General features: G+C 39.4%; 1 protein-coding gene across 8 annotated transcripts in view; it reads left to right on the top strand.

Annotated features, from left to right (window-relative positions):
• Positions 1-1,042: 1,042 nt before the first annotated feature.
• Positions 1,043-19,528, top strand: part of RAB3IL1 (RAB3A interacting protein like 1) — a 35,524-nt gene continuing 17,038 nt past the window's right edge. For 2 of the 8 annotated variants that reach the window (XR_005557901.1, XM_039353182.1), the window contains exons 1-3: positions 1,047-1,327; positions 15,473-15,722; positions 16,930-17,025. Coding sequence is in view for 6 of the 8 variants with exons in the window: in XM_039353182.1 (XP_039209116.1) it covers positions 1,317-1,327; positions 15,473-15,722; positions 16,930-17,025 (357 nt within the window). In the remaining 2 variants the exon portion in view is untranslated. Of the gene's footprint in view, positions 1,328-2,658; positions 2,713-6,952; positions 7,033-7,121; positions 7,180-15,472; positions 15,723-15,865; positions 15,996-16,929; positions 17,026-19,528 lie in introns of those variants that run through there. The other 6 variants (XM_039353188.1, XM_039353183.1, XM_039353184.1 and 3 more) reach the window with 6 other exon arrangements.

Genomic DNA, 19,528 nt, shown 5'->3' with positions numbered 1-19,528 from the left:
GGACATGTTCCATTTTATTTTGCACTGCCAGGGCTCAGCAACTGAACCCATGCAGGCCAATGACACAAGATAAATGCATGAGCAGAGTCTTTCCCTTGCCCCTGCCCCCCCAATCAGTTTGAATCAAGGTTCAGAAGTCTAGGAGAGTTAATACCAGGACTTGCAAACACACTCTGAAACTCCTGCATGCTTCTGATAAAACAGAGTTTGCTCTCAACTTCCAAGTAGGGACGGGGAGATAATCTTCAGAACACAGGCCTGAACTTTGAATTCATACATTTAAGCCAATTAATGTTGACTTAAAATGCAATTGCAAGGTGATTGACTTAGACATACACATGTTAAGAAACATGTAAAGTGGAGCTGATTAATTTGCTAGTTTGGAAAAGTCCAAGGTATTTTAAAGCAGTTTATGCTGTAATTAAAAGTACTCCAATTAGGAAAAGGAAGGACACCCTTCATTTTGTGGTGGCATTTGCAGCTAACTTTTAACATGAGTTTTTCTAAATATGGCTTAAGGAAACACTTATTTTAGCCTCCTTCTCTTTCCCCCTACTATTTCAGTGTTCAAAGGCACCAAATCCAACTTCACCCCCTTCCAATTTATTTAAATAGTTAAGGGAAAAACGGTGCGGCTTTTCATAATTTTGACTTGAGTTCCACAGAAACGCAGATAGAACAATGAATATAGTATCGATCGGGGTCGATCTACCGTCAACGTAGATCTCATTAGCTGTTTATGTATTACATTTTTGTCCCGCCGCACTCCAGAAAAAACTTCTAACCGATTTTCCAACCGGGTCTTTCATAAACCTAAGAAGGCAGCAGGGGTGGCTTCGCCAGAAGGTGAAATCCCTATCCTCCAATCTAAGGGAAAACTAGCGGCAGCAGCCAAGCAAAGGCAAAAAGGAGATTCGCCAGCACTCGACATAGCCTTAAGCTCGGCCGTGGAACAGCATGGAAGTGAATAGGAGGAGGGTCATGTGACTCGCCGCCGCGCCGGGATGTGCACGTGCATCCTTGCGATGGGCAAAGGGAGGGAGGAGAGGTTTCGGAGCGATCACGTGTCTTTCCCGGCTCTCCTCCTCCCCCTCCTCCTCCCAGCTGCGGAGCAAGCCAAGCAGCTGGCTGGGAGGGCTTCCACCAGCGTCCAGCGACTGCCGCAGCGCAGCTGGGAAGAAAAGGGGAAGGGACAGGCCGCCAGCTCTGGATCGATCGCCGAGTTCAAGCACCACCTCAGAGGGGGCGATGGATACCCTTTCCTACTTGTGAGGCACGCGGCGCGCTGGCGCCTTTGGAAGTGCCGCGAAGCCAGCATGTGGACTGGGTAGGAAGTCTTGAGTCTGCAGTGAATTTCCGACTGGGGTGGCGATGATGACCACAGCGGCACTTTACATGCCTTTTGTCCTGTCGGTCTTCTTTTCCCCCTTCGAGGAGGATTGAATTCCCGTAATCTGCTTTTGCAGCTCATCCGTGGGAGAGCCTCCGCTCTAGGTTCGGGGAGCCCCGGCTGAACAGTGCGGAGGCAGGGGCGGAATCCAGAGAGGAGAATCCCCGAGCGCCGGCTGGGAAAAGCTGACTAGAGGGGAGGGGGTGCGTTGTTGGCTACCGGTAGCTTGCATTTTACGGATAAGAACTTGTGCGAGTCTGATTACGGGGAGTAGTCCCTCCAAGAGAGTTCCGTGGCTGATGTGTAAATTGGAATAATTGTGCGCCGTGGTCAGCGAGGGATCTAGGTTCGAATGATCCAATTTTACTCCGTAAAGCAGAATATTCTGATGAATGCCAGAGGTGCTTCGACTCTTAGCACCCAGAACTGGTGCATGCGGTCCCAGTGATAAGCTTTAGGTTTGAAAATGGCAGAAGTGTTGCATTCTGAAATTCCGAAAATTCCCTGCAAATATACCCAAAGATATACCTGCAGGTGTATGAAATACCTGTCCAAGGACTGATAACTGTAATATAGGTTCAAGTGTGTGTGTGTGAGTGAGTGAGAATGGAAATGCTGATGCATTTCCAGGTTTGGAAGAAGCAGAGAGAAAACATTTGGAAAGCCTCCAAACCTATCTGGCTACCTGACTGTCTGCTATAGTCCCTCTGCTTTTTCCTCTTCCTTGTCCCCATTACCTCACAGCCACTATTGGCTTCCTATTCTTTGTATCAACTAGCCATCCACCCAGGAAACAACATGGAAAGTAAGTCTCTGCTGGCCTTCCACCTATTGCTGTACAACAATTTAAAGTGCTTGGCTCAGTTCTTTCGTGGAGCCTCAGAAGTACACTTCAGAGTAAGATGTACTACACCTTGCTGATGCTTCTGTGCATTAGAATGGATAATTATCACTTTAGATCCAAAATGACTCTCCCCTCAGAGATCCAGTTCTGCATAGTGTGCAGAAGGGTACAGTACTTCTTTTCAGCTTGTACGCTAAAGGTTATTCCCTTAACTGGAAAAAAGGGGGAAAGTGGAGATGAAAGATGGGCTGATGATATTTGTGTCTTTGTGGAACAGAGCTTAATTGCTAGCTTCCAGAAACAAACAGCTTTGTGCTCAGGACTGTAAAGGAAGAATTAAAGTCAGAGTGAAACCTTTTGGGGTAAAGACTAGGAAGACTGATTCTAAATCCAGCACTTTTGGCTCTTTATCTACTTTTGTCTACTTACTGTCTTTGAAAGGGTAAAGGACCGATTCAGATGTGATGCAGAAAGATAAGTAATAGGCAATTTTACTCTTTTTTTCTTGCAATAACATTTTGGTGTTTGCGTGTGCAGTGGGCACGTCAAAACTACACGTTTGGTTAACTTGGTTGAAGTGTTGCTGTGCCTTTGAAGTCCCAAGAACATGAGTGATGTGTGTATAGATGTTGAGTCAGCTAGTGGTTATAGGCTCTCCTGCCAAGGAACATGTACATTATTTCAGGAATCCCTATGCCAAAAGTCCTACTAAAGTGATGGTATATAAACATTTTTATATATACTGCCCAGCACTTTAGATTTTGTTCCAAAAGGCTTTCTAGTTTTAGTCAAGATGTCGGTGGATTTCCCATTCAGCATTGTGGTATCAGGTTGATGATGTGGTATAGCAATGTATGAAATATTAGGGAAATCAAAGAGAACTTCATGAAGTGGCTTGATTCTCTCGGTTAAAGTGATGTAGAATGCCAGGAGCATACTAGCCTTATGGGTGTTATTTCCGTGCTAATAGCCAGTGTTGTTTCTGTTATATGTTTATGTATTCAGAGAGCTTTAACTAGTCTGTGTGAAAGCAATAAAAAGAAAAATGATGAAGTTGTCTTGTAGTTGCTCAGTTAATAATTTTTCTCCAGGTTTACAGTATGTAGGAGGAAAATTCACTGCACATTGGAACATAGATTTCATCTCTTTATTCTGGTGTCAGAGGAGATTTCTTTCATTGAAGAGAGAAGCCCTGCAAATTTCTTTGTTGGGCATATTCCTTGCAGAATTCTACCAAAAGTCATCTATAGGCATTTCATACAGGAAATTGCTCTGTCAGACCAGCTCTGCAGGGAACTCACTGGGCCTTTTGCTAAAAATACAGATCTGGCACATTTCCCTCTCCCCTCCTCCTGTTTTGACAGAATTAGATTTTTTTAAAAGATCTTATTAACAACTTCCCATTGTGAAGAGCCTTTATGAGACAAGACGTTGGTCTCCCTCACTAAATTGATGGAATGAGCGGCCCCTTAGTTGTGCCGAGAATCAGTGTTGCAGGGAAGAGCATCTGTAACCTTGAAGTCTGGATTGAGGGCTGCCTCTTCAAATGCTTCAAATTAAAAGACTGCTAAGAAAATGACTCATGATACGCATTTATCCCAATACTTTTTGTATTATATTGCCCTCTTAATCCATTTGATTTAAATTTGTTTTTTTTTTTTCATTCACAAGAGCTTCTTCTTGAAAAGAGCAGCTATATTGAATTACTATATAACAACTGATCTTGAAAATGAGAACCAGATTGCAACTTTAATCCGGACTAACAGTGGCAACTGCACTGATTAATGATTCTGAAATTTACTCTCAGTGTGGTTGCTTCCAAATAATTCAAATAAACATAAGGTGCTGGAGTTGAGCAAAATTATTGGACAGTGTAATATTCCTAGATATCGATATGGCTAAAAGCCTATTTAACTCCTTGCAGGTCAGAAATGCCATCTGCAAAGTAGGAAGAAAACAGGAAGGACTATTATATAAGCTATGGCAAGAAATGGACAACAGACAGCAAAGACCAGAGAAAAGAGTTCTGGCCATTTTTTTATATTGTTAAAGTCGGGGATAAGCATTTAAACCTGGAGTGTTACCTATATGGGTAATATAGGTGGTTAGAGTTCTAGACTTTGGAGAAGCTGGTCTTTGCCAGGACTAAAGTAATGCCAGATCTGCAATAATAATTATTTACCTGTTCAGGCCTTGTCTTTGATTTCACAGGAATGCTCTTGTGGGTGGGCTGTAGTTGAGGAATGAGGTTTATCGCAAAGGCCCAAATGTGTTCTAGATGTATTTTGAAAGGCAGAAGGAAGTTTCAGTACATGAGGGCATGTATTCAGGATGTGGCAGCATTTAATACACATGTTCATATATCCCTGCTACATCTTATAGGATGCCAGCTGAACTGTGATTACAGCTGATAGACATTATAGAAAGGCAATTTTTTTCCACTTGCCTAATGCTGGTAGACTACCTCAAAGGTGTTTTTACAAAAGGCAGCGGAGCTTTCTTTGTTTTTCCTTGAAGATGTTTTGCTTCTCATCCAAGAAGCTTCATCAGTTCTGACTGGATGGTGGGAGGGATAGAAAGATAAAAGAGTTTGAGGTCAGAACTAATTCTTCCATTCCACCCTGCCCCACAGTCAGAACTGATGAAGTTTCCTGGATGAGAAGCGAAACATCTTTAAGGGAAAACAAAGAAAGTCCAGTTGCTTTTTGAAAAAGCACCTTTGAGGCAACCATGACCTGGATGACTGAGAATCTCCATAGACAGTTAGTAGACCGCGTCCCAAGTTTATTTCTCAGCATCTCCAGAAAGAACTACAGAAAGTAAGGAAGTTGGAGATTCATTCCTACATGTTGCAGTCCCCATGCATCTGAGATAATCTGGTTTTGGGCAGGGAGTGATACTGATATTGAGCTAGATTGATCAATAATGAATTGTTCAATCTCTGAAGTTTGAGCTAAGCATATAAGGTAAAACTAGAAAAATATTGTTTTCTTTTGTTCCATTATGTTTGATTCAGAGCTTGCCTTGGACAAGTCCCTGTCATTTTCTTGGCAAGGTTTTTCAGAAGTAGTTTGCTCTTACCTCTTTCCTCAGACTGAGAGAAAGTGACTGGCCCAAGATCATCCAATTTAGGCTTTGTGCCTAAGGCAGGACTAGAACTCATGGTCTCCCGGTTTCTAGCCTGATGCATTAAACACTTCACCAAACTGGGTGTAGGGAGAGGGAAAGTGGCATGGAAAATGAAAAAATGAAACAAAATCAGTGAAAGGAAAAATATAGGAGCACTTCTTAAAGTTATTACATAATAATAATAATAATAATAATAATAATAATAATAATAATAATATAACAATAATAATAACAACAACAATAATAACAATTTATTAAATTTATTACATAAATTTATTACTTTTTGTTACATAAAGGTTTTCCTACTTCCTCCTGTCTTCCAAGGATTTGTGAAAATTTTATGCATTCCCAGAATTTTCATAAATAAGCTATCCAAATTAAGAAACCTTCAGTTTGCTGCCTTAAATAAAATAAAGTTCATACTTTTACATTTTATTAAGGCTCAGTAAACCTGAAATTGTCTGATTCTTGCTCATTTATCTTTGCTGAGTTGTCACTAAACAACTCTTTCTAACAGAATCCCCAGCCTTGAAATATTTGTAAATGTCTTGTTTTCCTCATGAAAGCATGCAAGCGTAGTTACAATTTCTATAGAGTAGGTAAGAAGCAGTTCATAAGCATTTCCAGAGAACTGGCAGTAAAGAAGTGTTTGTGGGAATGAAAGACTTTTACTGTAATTCACCCCTTTCTTCCTCTGTTCTAGGAAATGATTTAGGACCTGAACTATTTTGTTCAATTGACAGTTGTTTTTAAAGAAATTCTTGCTGACTGTGCTCCTTTTAAACTAGGCAAGCAGAAGTTTAGATGTTTCTGTTTATGAATGAATGATTGCCTTCTTCTGCATGTAAACTATATATGTCAAATGTGAGTGAAATTTCATTACAAGCACGTCACACTGCATTAAGTTTTTAATTAACTGTTATATATGGAAGCAGAACAGCCAAGTGGTATGTCCATCTTATAGAATATGTAAAGATTTTGGATCTCTTGAACTTGAGAAGCCAAGATATATAGAGTCCCAATTGTGCCATGGGCTAAATGATACATTTTTTTCCATGGTCTCCTATGGCCTCTGCTGTTCCAACTAGCCCTAGAATAATAATTACCTAAGGATGTTTTCAAATGTGTTCTAAATGCTGACTCAGTATGTTTGATATCTGTTAACCACACAGGAACCAAGACTTGCTGATTCATTTCTACTTTTTCAAGGGGCAGACCAGACTCTGCCAGGATCACCTGGCATCATAATGGAATGCAGGGCCAGTTGCATAAATAATATAAGTTATTTGGTACTTTTCTGCTCAATTTTCTGTTTGTTTTTAATGCAGCACATTAAACTGATCATAATGAAATTTCTTGGACAAATATTACTTTGCAGAATCTTCTAAAACATAAAAAATATAGAAGGCTTTTTCTGCAATATATTTAAAAAGACAGTCTTTTGACCACTGGTGATAGTTGACCATCTAGTAAATTTCCAATAAATTTAAAAGGAAGTAATGTTTGTTTTTTTCTGAAAGAAGCTCTGTTAAGTCACTTCTTTTAAATAATATAATTCTTCTTTTAAAAGATCATCTATTTTACTCTAGACATTTATATTCAGTCTATGCTACAGAGAGTGCTAGATGGCTCACAGCAATTAAATTCAACTCCCAGCTACAAAAACAAAATAAGTCCCTACCATTCTTCATCTTCAGTGAGGTTTTTTAAAAATGTTATTTCAGTTATTGGTAGATTTATATCCTATTTTTCCTCTAGGACCTCAAGGCAGTATACATAACATTCTCTCCCTTTCCAGCAACAACCACTCTGTGGGGTGAGTATATTTATTTATTGAAATTCCCACGTTGTGGCTGCTGCAGAATTTTCTCAAAACCTCTCAAGGCTTTAACTAAATAAGACAGTAATGGGCAGAGATTATTGGTTTGGTTCCAGAGAAGTATTGATAGAAAGCAATTTCTCACCTTTCTCTTCTTTCAACAGCCATCCAAATCTTCTCTTGAGAATTGGTGATCCCTCAGTGGTGACATAGAAGCAGTGGAGGGATTCAGCCAGCTTGCACCAGTTCGATAGAACTGGTAGCTAATTTTTTGATGCCCAGGCCCAGAATGTATTTCTGGAAGTGGCATCCACACAGAGAACCAGTTGTTCACATTTTTGAATCCCACCACTGCATAGGAGATTGAAGAGTGCGCACAAGGAATTGGTGGGGTATTATCTATTCTATTAGCGACATCTAGCCTGCCACATCCCCATTGGGCCCCCAGCCCAGTAGGCACAACCATGTCTTCAACACCTTTCTAAAAGTCAAAAGAGTGGGAGCAGATCTCACCTGGGGGGCATGATGTTCCAGAGCCTGGGAGCCATGGCAGAAAAGACTCTTCTTCTGGACCTGACGGGATCTGAAGCATGCCCCTTCTACCAGAGTGGGTAGGATGGGCTAATCCCATCGGGCTGATGTTAATCTTTTCATTAACATATCCAAATACTTTTTATATGTTAGTTTATCTTGGTTCTACAGGTTGATGAATATTTTAATTCCGACAATAAAGTCTACACTGCACTCATAAAAGATTATTATTTCAAGTCCAAGACAAAATTTAGTATGGAACAAAAGTGTCTCCAGTTAAGTTCTATATTTCTACTACCTGTGTTTTCCCCAAAATTAGACCGGGTCTTATATTAATTTTTGCTCCCAAAGATGCATTAGGGCTTATTTTCCAGTTAGGTCTTATTTTCAGGGAAATACGGTATTAAATGCATCCATTTGGCTGACAATCTTAACTGGGACTTATTTTTTGGGGAGAGCTTATATTATGAATATTTTGAAAAATCATGCTAGGGCTTATTTTCCAGTTGGGAAATGAAATGGAATAATTTTGTCCCACATTCTCTCCTTCCCCCACTTTACTGAATATTAAAAGGCTTTCTAATGGATTTTAATATCTTGTTTAATTAATTTTTGAATCAAGGGTTTCATTGATCACTATTAAACAAGGCCCTTAACTGTGCTAATTGGGTGGCTTCATAACCCAATTTAAGATTTGGGATTGCTAATATCTCATTAGTCTTTTCTGTTCTTGTTCATGATCGGCTAATTTATTCCAAGTCTTCTACTGCAAATAAAAGTATTTAGCCATTTTCTGTCTTCCTATCAGCACATTTCTATTAATCAGAAATTGGATATAATAATTCTTTTAATAATTCCTTGCGTTAAAGTAAATGCATATTGTTGTCCCTATTAATTCTCTCTGGCAACTAAAAACATATGAAAATGTTTAATGCTTGAAATCTGCAGTATTGTACAGGTTGGGGGTTATCTTTTTTGTTATCCAATAGATCATGATTAGTTAAGGATATTTGTAGTAGTTATTTATAGCATCATCAAAGCATCACTTTGTTAATAAAGAAAAGATAGCTGGACAGTATGAATAGTGTGAATAGCCTGTTTTACTCTACTCTGCCACAGTGCAGGTGGGATTTGATTCTTTATATTAAAAAGATCTCTGCATATAGAAAACTAGATGTCAGGCATCTATCCTTTCTCACCAATATACAGTTTGCTGCAGCAATATGGGGAATTAGGGAACTGTCTGCACAGCAGCATCAAATAAGATTGTCTAATGCTCCTGCACTGATTTTCTTTTCTTTTCTTTTTGCCTAATCCCATAATGTTTTCCAAATCTGTGACGTCTGTCTGGGTTGGGTTTAGCTTTTTCCGGTGGTATTAGTTTAAGTCTTCCTGAGAGACTTGTTTATTTATTAACCATTTTTCCCACCATGCTTAATTATTTTCTTAGCTAAAATGTTAAATAGTCCCTGATCTATTTAAGTTTCAGGGAAAAAAATGTTGTGCTATTGAGTTTTTTGCAGTGCTGGCACTTTCTTAAAAAAAAAAAAAAGGATTGGTTTGGATATGCCTGCTCTGTGTTTTACTTTTTCAGATTATTTGGCCAAGTAGTTATAAGTCAGTGTGCAAGCCGAAGTTGGGATCTAGATTAAAACAGGGAATGAAGTGCTAAGATTTGGGGAGAAGATCTTTCTTGATCATGTGAAGATCTTTTGGCATTTTTATTACTCAGTTTCTCAGATTAGGTTTAAAAGAGATGATACAGGTAGTCCTTGACTTATGACCAATTGCTTAGTGACTGTTCAAAGTTCCAGTGGACCTACCGGGGGGGGGTACTTAAGATCTGGATTCAAAATTCCAGTGGTTTTCACCTCCCTTGAAGTCACATGATCTGCACTTTGGACACTTAGCTATTGGGCCGCATTTTATTTATTTATTAAAATTATATGCCACCCATCTCACTATCAAAGATTTACAGCTGTTTGCAGCATCTTGCAGTCACTTGAACTGTTTTGCATCTATTTTACTGAAAACCGTCATTTACTTCTGGTTTTCAGCAAAACTGCACCATAACAAACCATTTTGTCACTTAACGATTACTGTGTTGGCTTAATGACCGCTGCAAAAATATCATAAAGTCAGGTTGGTTATATGACCAGCCTGCTTTACTATGTTTGTGAGCTATAACTGTGATGGGCAGGCTCTATTTCAGTTGTAACATGAGGACAACCTGTATTGCTATTCCCTTCAGATTCCTATGTTCTTCACCCATCTGCATTTCAGTTCTGTCTGCTTGGTTTTAAGAGTTGTACCTTGATAAGGAACTTTTTTTTCTGGACACTAAAGAAACACCTGGCCTATTATAGTTTCCCCTAACTTCTTTCTTTTTGATAATTGTTTTTTTACAGACTTTGTTAGAGAGTCCCATTTTCTCCCTCCCGAAGTGATTGATTGTCACTGCAATCCTTTTCAATATGATTTATTAAAAAAAAAAACCCACCACCTGTTCTGGAATGGATATGCAATCAGACCTCTAAAGCTGAAGAACTTGAGGGCTTTCATCCCAACCACAGAATTTCATAGAGCACTTTGTTTTCCCTTTTTTCTAGATCACTGAGCAAAGAACAATATAAAGTCAGGTACAGGACGTGTCAGTAGCTTCCCAGCTTTTGCTGCACATTGTTTTTGGTGCTGAGAGGGACTTTCCTTGATTCCAGGAATGGTAATTCACATCTAACAATAGAGAGCTGATATACAGTTGATGCAGGGGTGGGGAATATTTTTGCGAGCTAGGCTTCCTCCTCTTTTTCGCAATAGTTGGAGGAGGCATGGGAATTATATCATCAGCGGGCGTGGGGCTAAACTATGCCTACTGGAGGCTTGAAGCATTTTCAGAAAGTAAATTGGCAAACTGCTCTGCTGGAAATTGGAAAATTGCCTGCCAATTTCATTTGTTTAGTTTTGGCAGGAGCTTAGGGGCTGAAAAATGGGCCAATAGGTACTTACACGTGGTGGAATGAGTTTGATATCAATAGCTGTGTGAAATAAAAATAGACATTTGGGCACTTGCAAAATTCATGCAAGCTGATTGCGTGAGACAACAATGAGCAGGGCCTGATTAGTACTCCATTGCCGAGCTCGTAACTTTGGTTAGGATTGATATTGCTATTCCTTTTAGCAGCCTTCAAGGTGGGGAGAGGAAGCACAGGCTCCTGGCTCTTTAATCATAGCCAAAAGGCAGGTCCATTTAAATAAATACCATTTATTTATGTTCAGGATCAATATCCATCTCTTCACTTGTCCTTTTTAGAGACTTTGAGCCTAAGAGTCTCGGTGTGATGTAGGTGGCTTCTGTCGGGTTCCTAGACAGGCTGTTGGCTGCTCTTTTACTTGGAATCAAAATTGAAGTGTAAGACAAGAACTGGCAAATTCAACATCTTATTCTTATTTTGTAAAGTTCTTTGCAAAGATTCCTTTATTTGTTTTTTGCTTCACATGAACTTGAACCAGTCTGACTTAAGGAAACAATTGCCATTGCTTGGTACATATATAGCATTTACTCCTGATCTTTTTTCCAAGTTTGATGTAATCAAATCTTGGCCATAGGCTAATTGCTGGCTAAACCTGAGCAATTTCGTTCCCAGGATTAAGCCACAGGGATGTCTAGATAATGGCTACGCTTCTGTAGTTTCTTGTTTGGATCTTTTCCATAGTGGATTTTCTTCTCGTGTGTGGCATATTTTCTTTGAAATAAAATATAGGTAAAAATTATAATGCTTAGGGCAGGGGTCCTCAACCCCCAGTCCAGGGATAGGCAACCTTGGCTCTTTTATGACTCGTGGACTTCAACTCCCAGAATTCCTGAGCCAGCATAGCTGGGAGTTCAAGTCCACGAATCATAAAAGAGCCAAGGTTGCCTACCCCTGGACTGGGGGTTGGGGACCTCTGGCTTAGGGTCTTTATCCTTTTTAAACATACACAGGGATTTTCAGTGATTCTGAGATGTTTTAGCAATAGCAATAGCACTTAGATTTATATACCGCTTCATAGTGATTTTCAACACTCTCTAAGTGGTTACAGAGTCAGCATATTTCCCCCAACAATCTGGGTCCTCATTTTACCAACCTCAGAAGCATGGAAGGCTGAGTCAACCTTGAGTTGGTCAGGATTGAACTCTTGGCTGTGGGCAGAGTTAGCTTGCAATACTGCATTTTAACCACTGTACCACCATGGCTCCTTTTAATGAGCTCTTCATTCATTATACAGTTGCTGGTCTCACATTTATGTGACTTTGGGCTGCTTACAATAAAACAAATAAAATATATAAACTTCACAATATACAAAATAAAATGAAAACACATAGCAGCTGGTTATTATCCAACCAGTTATTCACATAGGCTCGGGCACAACTTACTTTACCTTTGTCTTCATTATATCTTGTGAAAGAAATAGCTTTCTACTACCATTTCTACTATTACTATTACTAGCTCCTTCTCCCCTTTCCCTTTTCTTTCCATTTTATACAAGGAAATCTGGGATGGTGTAGAAATGTTTAAGGAGATTCTCAATCATCCATATCATGGTTTTCCCAAAGGTGCTTTTCTACTTCTTCATCCAAGAAGCATCATTTAGAAATTTTTCAGAATTTGGATAATTTCAATTGGAAACTCTAAAGGATACACCCATTCTCTGCACTGATATCTCTCTCTCTCTCTCTCTCTCTATCTCTCTCTCTCTGTGTGTGTGTGTGTGTGTGTGTGTGTGTTGGGGATGTGTGTGACCAGCATATACAAAACATAAGCAGCTGCCTTAATGCTGTACTTTATTAGGCCATTGGTCAGAAATGCTGCAACTGGCCTTGAAGATTTTAGGTAGAAGTTTCTCTTTGTCCTGTCTGGAGGAAACAAGGGCTGAATCTTGGACTTCCTCCTTGCAAAGCATTATCATTATGTCAGAAAAGTCCAATTCTTCAAGAGTTTTGTTTCTTTCTATACTTGGAACAAAAGCTGGCCATTGAGAGTGGTGTTGTTTTGAAAGTTCTGGGTGGTTCTGACTGCTGTGACCAGAATTTTGTTTTGTGGCTTGTGATAGGTTGCTTTTTTTCCAGTTTTTCCATGTCCCTGCTGGTTGTGGGACTGCTACTCCTGGCCTGGCCTGGGTGGAATGGCAGAGGGAACCCTGAGGCAAACAATTCCTTATTGAAGCACACAGTTCAGAACCGAAAAGTCATTGTGGAGTCTGCTGTGCTACTGGAGAGCAAGGGCAGGAACGTTGCCACTGTATGACCTAGGTTGGTGCACGGGAGTGCATCACTTGGTCTCCTTCATAAGCATAGCTGAAACTTTTGAAGTTGTGTGAGTTGTATATATCAAGACTATTATTGTTATCTATGTTGGAATGATTTGATTGATTTCTACATTGTGGTTTGTGTGTGTGTGTGTATCTGTGTACATGCTCTTGTATCCTGTTGATGTTGAGCTTCAGAATGTCTTTTCAAATAAGATAAAAGTTTTTTTTATGTCAAATGCCCTCTGATGTTCAATTTCAATAGGAGCCAAGAGTATGCATGGAATGCCCGCAAAGCTAAGCGCAGTAATCTTACCAAGTCTATCAAAAGTCTGAAAAGATCTCTGATTGGTTGATAGTTTTGTTGTGATTTTACTCTTGTATCTTTTTAATGGTCAGCTCAAGAGTACATTGAAAATAAAAAGAATTCTGGATTGATTGGTTTGATTTGCTGAGCTTTGATTACATTCTATTATTAATGTTATTCTTGATGCTGAGTTTTCAGAGTGCTTTGAAATTCAGTCTTCGTTGGCATTGCAAATACAGTTATTTGTGTGTACACACATATGCACACACATATGCATATGGCGTGTGTGTGTGTGTGTGTGTGTGTGTGAATGTTTGCTGTAATGTTCATGTAAGCTCTAAGCAACAATGGCCCTGTTGTGAAAAGCAAGAGAGTGAAGGTTTTGTTTCATTGGAATATAGCTAATTTGAAATGATCTTCTTTGTGCAAAACATTATTCTTCCATTGAGCTATAATCCATTTTTGACTGTGTGTAAATTATGAAAGTGAGTTTTTTAGAAAATATAGCACATACAATAATTGGAGAGGAAAAAAGTGTTTTCACTGTTCCCATTTTCCACTCTGTAGCAGGAGTAGAAAATCTCCAAGCAGCCTCAGGCAGTTTGAGAGGATGACAGAAACTGAAGTTCAGCTACATTGTAGAAGTCAAAGATTCTCTCTCTCTATATATATTTCTGCATGAACAAGTTTGTGTATTATTTGAAAAGTTATTGTCACAGATATGGGAATAGATAAAAATGCATCACTATGCAAGAAAAAGGTTTCTTTGAGCTCTATATTAGTACAATGTATCTTCCTTCTAGTGGCAACTGCAGCAACTTCCACATCAACTCAGTCCCCAGTAATCTGGACCTCTTTTCTTCCTGGTGAGGAAGAGCTGTGTTTCAGTGATGGTGAATGAATCCTTGAGAGAGGAGGGGCTGCCTTCCTCTTTGAAGGAGACAGTGATGAACTCTTTCTTAATGTGCTCTTTCTTAAGGCATGATTCAGATATACTAAATAAACTACTGACCTGTCTCCAGCTCTTTCTGAGGAAAGAGATAATTGTGGAGAAAATGCAAAAAGCCTTGAAGGAAACAGATTATTTGGAACTGTTGCAGTATACAGTATAGAGCCAGCGCTGGGTTGCACTTGGAGGGACCTAGTTAGAGATAGGGCAGTCTGCTTCATCTCTCAACAGCTTTTGACACCATTGATTGTTGTATCCTTCTGCGTGGAGAATTTGATGTTTGCCCTCATTTTCTCCCAAGTTCTGTCAGAATGCTGTCCAGATGCCTTGGAGCTGCAGCTGGAAGGGGAGGAACGGGGAGAAATTCACCATGACAGAATAGCATTGGGTTTGAAGGTCTGCTGATTCGAAAGAGATGCCATCTTTAGTTCTGAATGTGGTTTTCATTTCCCATCATTGAATTGGTTTGTAATTTGGAGGTGCCAGGTCCTGCTTGCTTGAAAAGCATCTTGTATATGGAGCAAAGTGGGTTATAGCCCTTCTTCTGCACTGGGTGATGCTAAAATAACAATACATGTTGTGTATTGACATCACTAAAATGCTGCCTTCTTTTGTGTTCTGACAAAATACTTGCTCTGTGCTGCTGTACCAAGTTTATATTCTTTTGATGAGCATGAGTGCACCATAGCTAATTGGCATTAGCCTCATTTATGTTCTCAGCCAAGGAAAAAACATTGAAGAGATTGCTTCCTGGAGAAATATTTCTAACCCAGCCTTCTTGTCGTGTAGTAGCTAATTCCATTTGTAAAACTCATTGGCAGAAAAGAAGCCAATTTTAAGGCTTATTTTAAAAAAGGAAGAAAACCTGCTTGATTCTTGATTTGTTGTGTCTCTTCTTCTCATGCTTCCTGGAGAAATATTTCTAACCCAGCCTTCTTGTCGTGTAGTAGCTAATTCCATTTGTAAAACTCATTGGCAGAAAAGAAGCCAATTTTAAGGCTTATTTTAAAAAAGGAAGAAAACCTGCTTGATTCTTGATTTGTTGTGTCTGTTCATCTTCACTCCTTTCTCTCCCTTCCTCCTTTCTCCCTCTCTCTTTGCGCAATTATGTAATGGAACTCATATGGGATTTTTGAAAAAAATATCCATGAGGGGAAATAAGGGCCATATGGAGCCAGGGTGTCTCCCTTTGTAATCCTGAACATACTTTTTTACAGCCAGGCCCATATTGAGGAAGCCAGGCCACAGCTCCAAAAGCAACTAGTGGTGAGTCAGTGGAAGCCTCTTGCAACAACTAACAGAGGACAAGAGTTACAGCCTCCAGAGCCTTCTGTCAAGAGCCTGGCTGGTGGGGATGAGAACCAGTCAGTGGCACAACTGAACGTCTCCCGCTTGCGCAGCTCCTCGGTAGAAATCCGTGAGAAGGGCTCTGAGTTCCTGAAGGAGGAGCTCCATAGAGCTCAGAAGGTAAATATGAGGTTAAAAAGAGATGGAGAATTTGACTACTAGCCCCAAACCCACCTGTTGGCAAGCATAAGGCCTAGGCTCAGATGTTGGATCTCAGTGGGTCCAAAAGCTTCATCTGAATTGCTCACCAAGTAATATTGAATTGTTGTCCATCTGCATTAGGAAATTGACATTTTGTCCTGCCACTCTGCTTCGTCTTTTGTGAGCTACATTGATTCCATTCTGCCCAAAGCTATTTCATATCAATTCATGAAGTAGACAGTTGATGAGCAGGTAAAATGCTAGAATACTATTGGGAAATTAAAAAAGAAAACCAGATAGTTTATGTTATTCCATCTTTGTTTCTGCTAGGTTTTTACTGCATAACATATAATTCCCTCCATACTCTGTAAGTTCATACATATATTATTTAAGTCTTTTCATATTCTGATTTTGGTGTTTTTCTAAACAGAACTTGGACAAAGGTCTATTTCTTAACTTGATTTCGCGAATCTTACACTTTTATAGAACCCTTACTGCTTCCTATTCATAAATGATAAGTTCCTTTTGAAACAGCGATCACTATATTCTACTGCTTCTATATAGTGTAGACTGCAGGACTGATTGGCTACAAGACCAGGGGTTTCCATAACAAACTGGATCAGAACTGGAATTTGGGATGATGCAGTTCTCACATTGTGCTGTCTATGCAAACAAGAGTTCCAGTCTGTTGCTTCTCTAGATTCCAGACTCTGATTGACAGCTGGTTTTCTTTCACGTCTTTCCTGATCATATGATCTGGCTCTAGATCACAACTGAGGACTTTGTATAGTCAGCTGACAGTCTCATGTTGCCTTTGGCTGCCCACAGGGAAGCCCAAATTAGGGTATGCTATTTAGTGGGTTTATTTTCTTTATGTTCATATATTTGACAACCTGAAGTTGAAGTGGTAGGAAAGTGGATCCGGAGTTCCATACTTTCTAAACCACATGTCCAAGTCCAGCTTTTGCCATCGCCTTCTTCAGTTAATATGATTTTTGGCAAAGCTGGCCCATTAAAATTTTTGGTTAAGGTTCGTAAAAATACTTTCAGGGGTGGACAGCTGTCGACACGTTTCAGTGTATGGTAGATCTCTCTGTGTGTATGTGTGTGTTTGTATCTCTCTCTCTCTTTCTCTAAACTAGAATAATTATGGAGAGTCATAATTTCTTGTGTTTTCCTTTTGCAGGAATTAAAGTTGAAAGATGAAGAATGTGAGAGACTTTCCAAAGTCAGGGAGCAGCTGGAACAGGAACTGGAAGAGCTGACAGCAAGCTTATTTGAGGTACTGGCGCTTTCTTAACTTGAACTTGGCATTCAAATCCTGAAGATGGTAGTGTGGAACCTTTAGAAACCAAGTCCAAAGCTGAGTTTAAGTAATCAGTGTACCTCTTTGAAGACAACTCTTTGGATACTAGAATCCATGCATCTCTTCTCACCCACCCAGTATGTTCTGATAACCTTTGAAAAAGCTGTACTTATTGAAAGAACAGAATTCCAAACCTAGCATGGAGTTCTGTTATTTCAATAAGTATGGCTTTTTCAAAGGTCATCAGAACATACTTTGTGGGTGAGAAGAGATGTATGGATTAATCATCATCATCATCACCATCATCATCATCATCATCATCATCATCATCATCCATGCATCTTTTCTCACCCACAAAGTATGTTCTGATGACCTTTGAAAAAGCCATACTTATTGAAAGAACAGAATTCCATGCTGGGGTTTTTTTTTTTTTGGACTGTATTATTTCAGATTATGCACATTTTAATAATTTACCACAAACATATTGACACATGAGATTTCCTGGAGTTGTACTTTATATGTTCAGGAAAACTTTACTGTGTAGAGCAGTGAAATTTGTATTCCACTGGAAGATGTTAGATCCAGCAAAAGCCACACCGTGTTGTTGCTTTGATTATGTAGGCCAGCACCAACAGGAACTGGGTGTTTGCATAAGAGCACTCTCTCTCCTCAGTTAGCAGAGCAACCATTTCTCTTTCCCTAAAGTCAGCAAAATCTGAGCTGGTGCATTTTCTGTCTCATTACCCTGATGTGTTGTATTCCTCATAGGAATGGAAATTTCTCATTTTATATGGATGCAGAGCCTTTCTCTGGGGGGGATGAGGCTATCCACCCTTGGCCCTGGATTAGAGAGCTGTGCATTCATTCTCTTGCCATTGAACATTAGCTGGGGATGAGTAAGGAATTTACTCAGTTCCTATATTTCAGGAAATTTACCCAGTTTGATCTTTCTGAATTCTTATGTAAATAGAAATGCTGAAATCTGAATTTTAAGGATGCATTTTGGAACTAAAAAAAAAGGGGCGAGGGGGGAGATGTACACAATATTTTTAAATCAAAATTGCAAACTGGTACAGAAGTAGGCCTAATCTCTCTTGGGCTGGAAAAATGAGAAATGGAATATATTCTAAATGGATTTGCCCTAACTCTGAACAAACTTGAGAGAGGTTGAGTTCCTCAATCCACATCTAATTCAGGTAGTCTTCACTTAACACAACCACAGTTGCGACAGATAACTCCATAGCTAAGTGACACAGTCTTTTAAGTGAGACATCACCTGATTTACATCAGCTCCACTGTGGACATCAGGCGAATCACCTATGGTTGCTAAATGCAGTGTCACGTGAGTGCACCTTGCAACTTACTGCTGGCTTCCCCATTGAGTTCGCTTGTCAGACGCTGACTGTGAAGGTTGCAAATGCTGATCAGGTAACCACAGCACACTGTAAGTAGAAGGACCAGTCATAAACCTATTTTTTCAGTACCATCATAAGTTTGAACAGATGTTAAATAGGGGAGTCAATATGCAAGCATTGCCTGTATATAAGTGTGTGGTGGAGGAGAGCTTGTTCTCATTGATTTGCAAGATCATATTGACTGAAGCTACACTAGGATAAGACATGGTGGGTGTTTAATAAACTACTGTATGGCTTCAGGTGAACATTAAATATAAATTGAATACTGAATGCTTTATTTATTTTTAGTTTGCTTTTAAGAATATTACATTGTGCTCTTTTAAAGACATTCTCAAGAAAAATTATGAAATTAAAAGTAAAACATGCAGGAGGAACTCCAGATATTGTAAAAGTAGTTTAAAATTGCCATTCAAACATAAAGCTGTTTGTGGCCTAAATCATGTGAGGACCTAATTTTTTTGTATTTGGTGAAGGGAATGGACTAAGAATTAGGACTGGCAGTGACCTTTCAGCTAAGAGGATTTATATCAGCCCTATCCTCTCTAAATTCCAAAGTATTCTATGGCAGCCTCATTTAGATTTGATAAATAAAAGATATATCGCTATCCAGTATTTTTTTAAAATAAAATCTCATATTTAAAACAGTGGCGATATTTTGATTGCCAAAAAGAAAAAGGCCCTGAGAAGAGGAAGTGTCACCTTAGAACAGCAGCTCCCAACCTTTTCTATACCCTGCACCCCTAAAATGCTTCTGATATATTCTCAGACCTCTTACAAAAATTCGAAATAATGGCAATGAATTATGCATATACACTATAATTTTGAAAACCCAACTTTTTGCACCCCCTGGAATATCATCTCACACCCCCAGGAGGTGCGAGCATCCCTGGTTGAGAACCCCTGCCTTAGAACATACAGTACATGTTTCCAGCAGGTGGGAAAACATTCCTGTTTTGTACGGTTATCACACCTGCCCTCTCCACTGCTTTTTATGGTATTGCAGACCACCTGCACAGCTGCCACCAATTTGTAGTACATAAAACTAACATACTCAAATGGAAGAG

The sequence above is a fragment of the Crotalus tigris genome, unplaced genomic scaffold, assembly GCF_016545835.1.
Source record: "Crotalus tigris isolate CLP2741 ecotype Arizona unplaced genomic scaffold, ASM1654583v1 scf7180000018504.2861643, whole genome shotgun sequence".
Taxonomy (NCBI): domain Eukaryota; kingdom Metazoa; phylum Chordata; class Lepidosauria; order Squamata; family Viperidae; genus Crotalus; species Crotalus tigris.
This window is presented reverse-complemented; position numbering and strand designations above follow the sequence as displayed.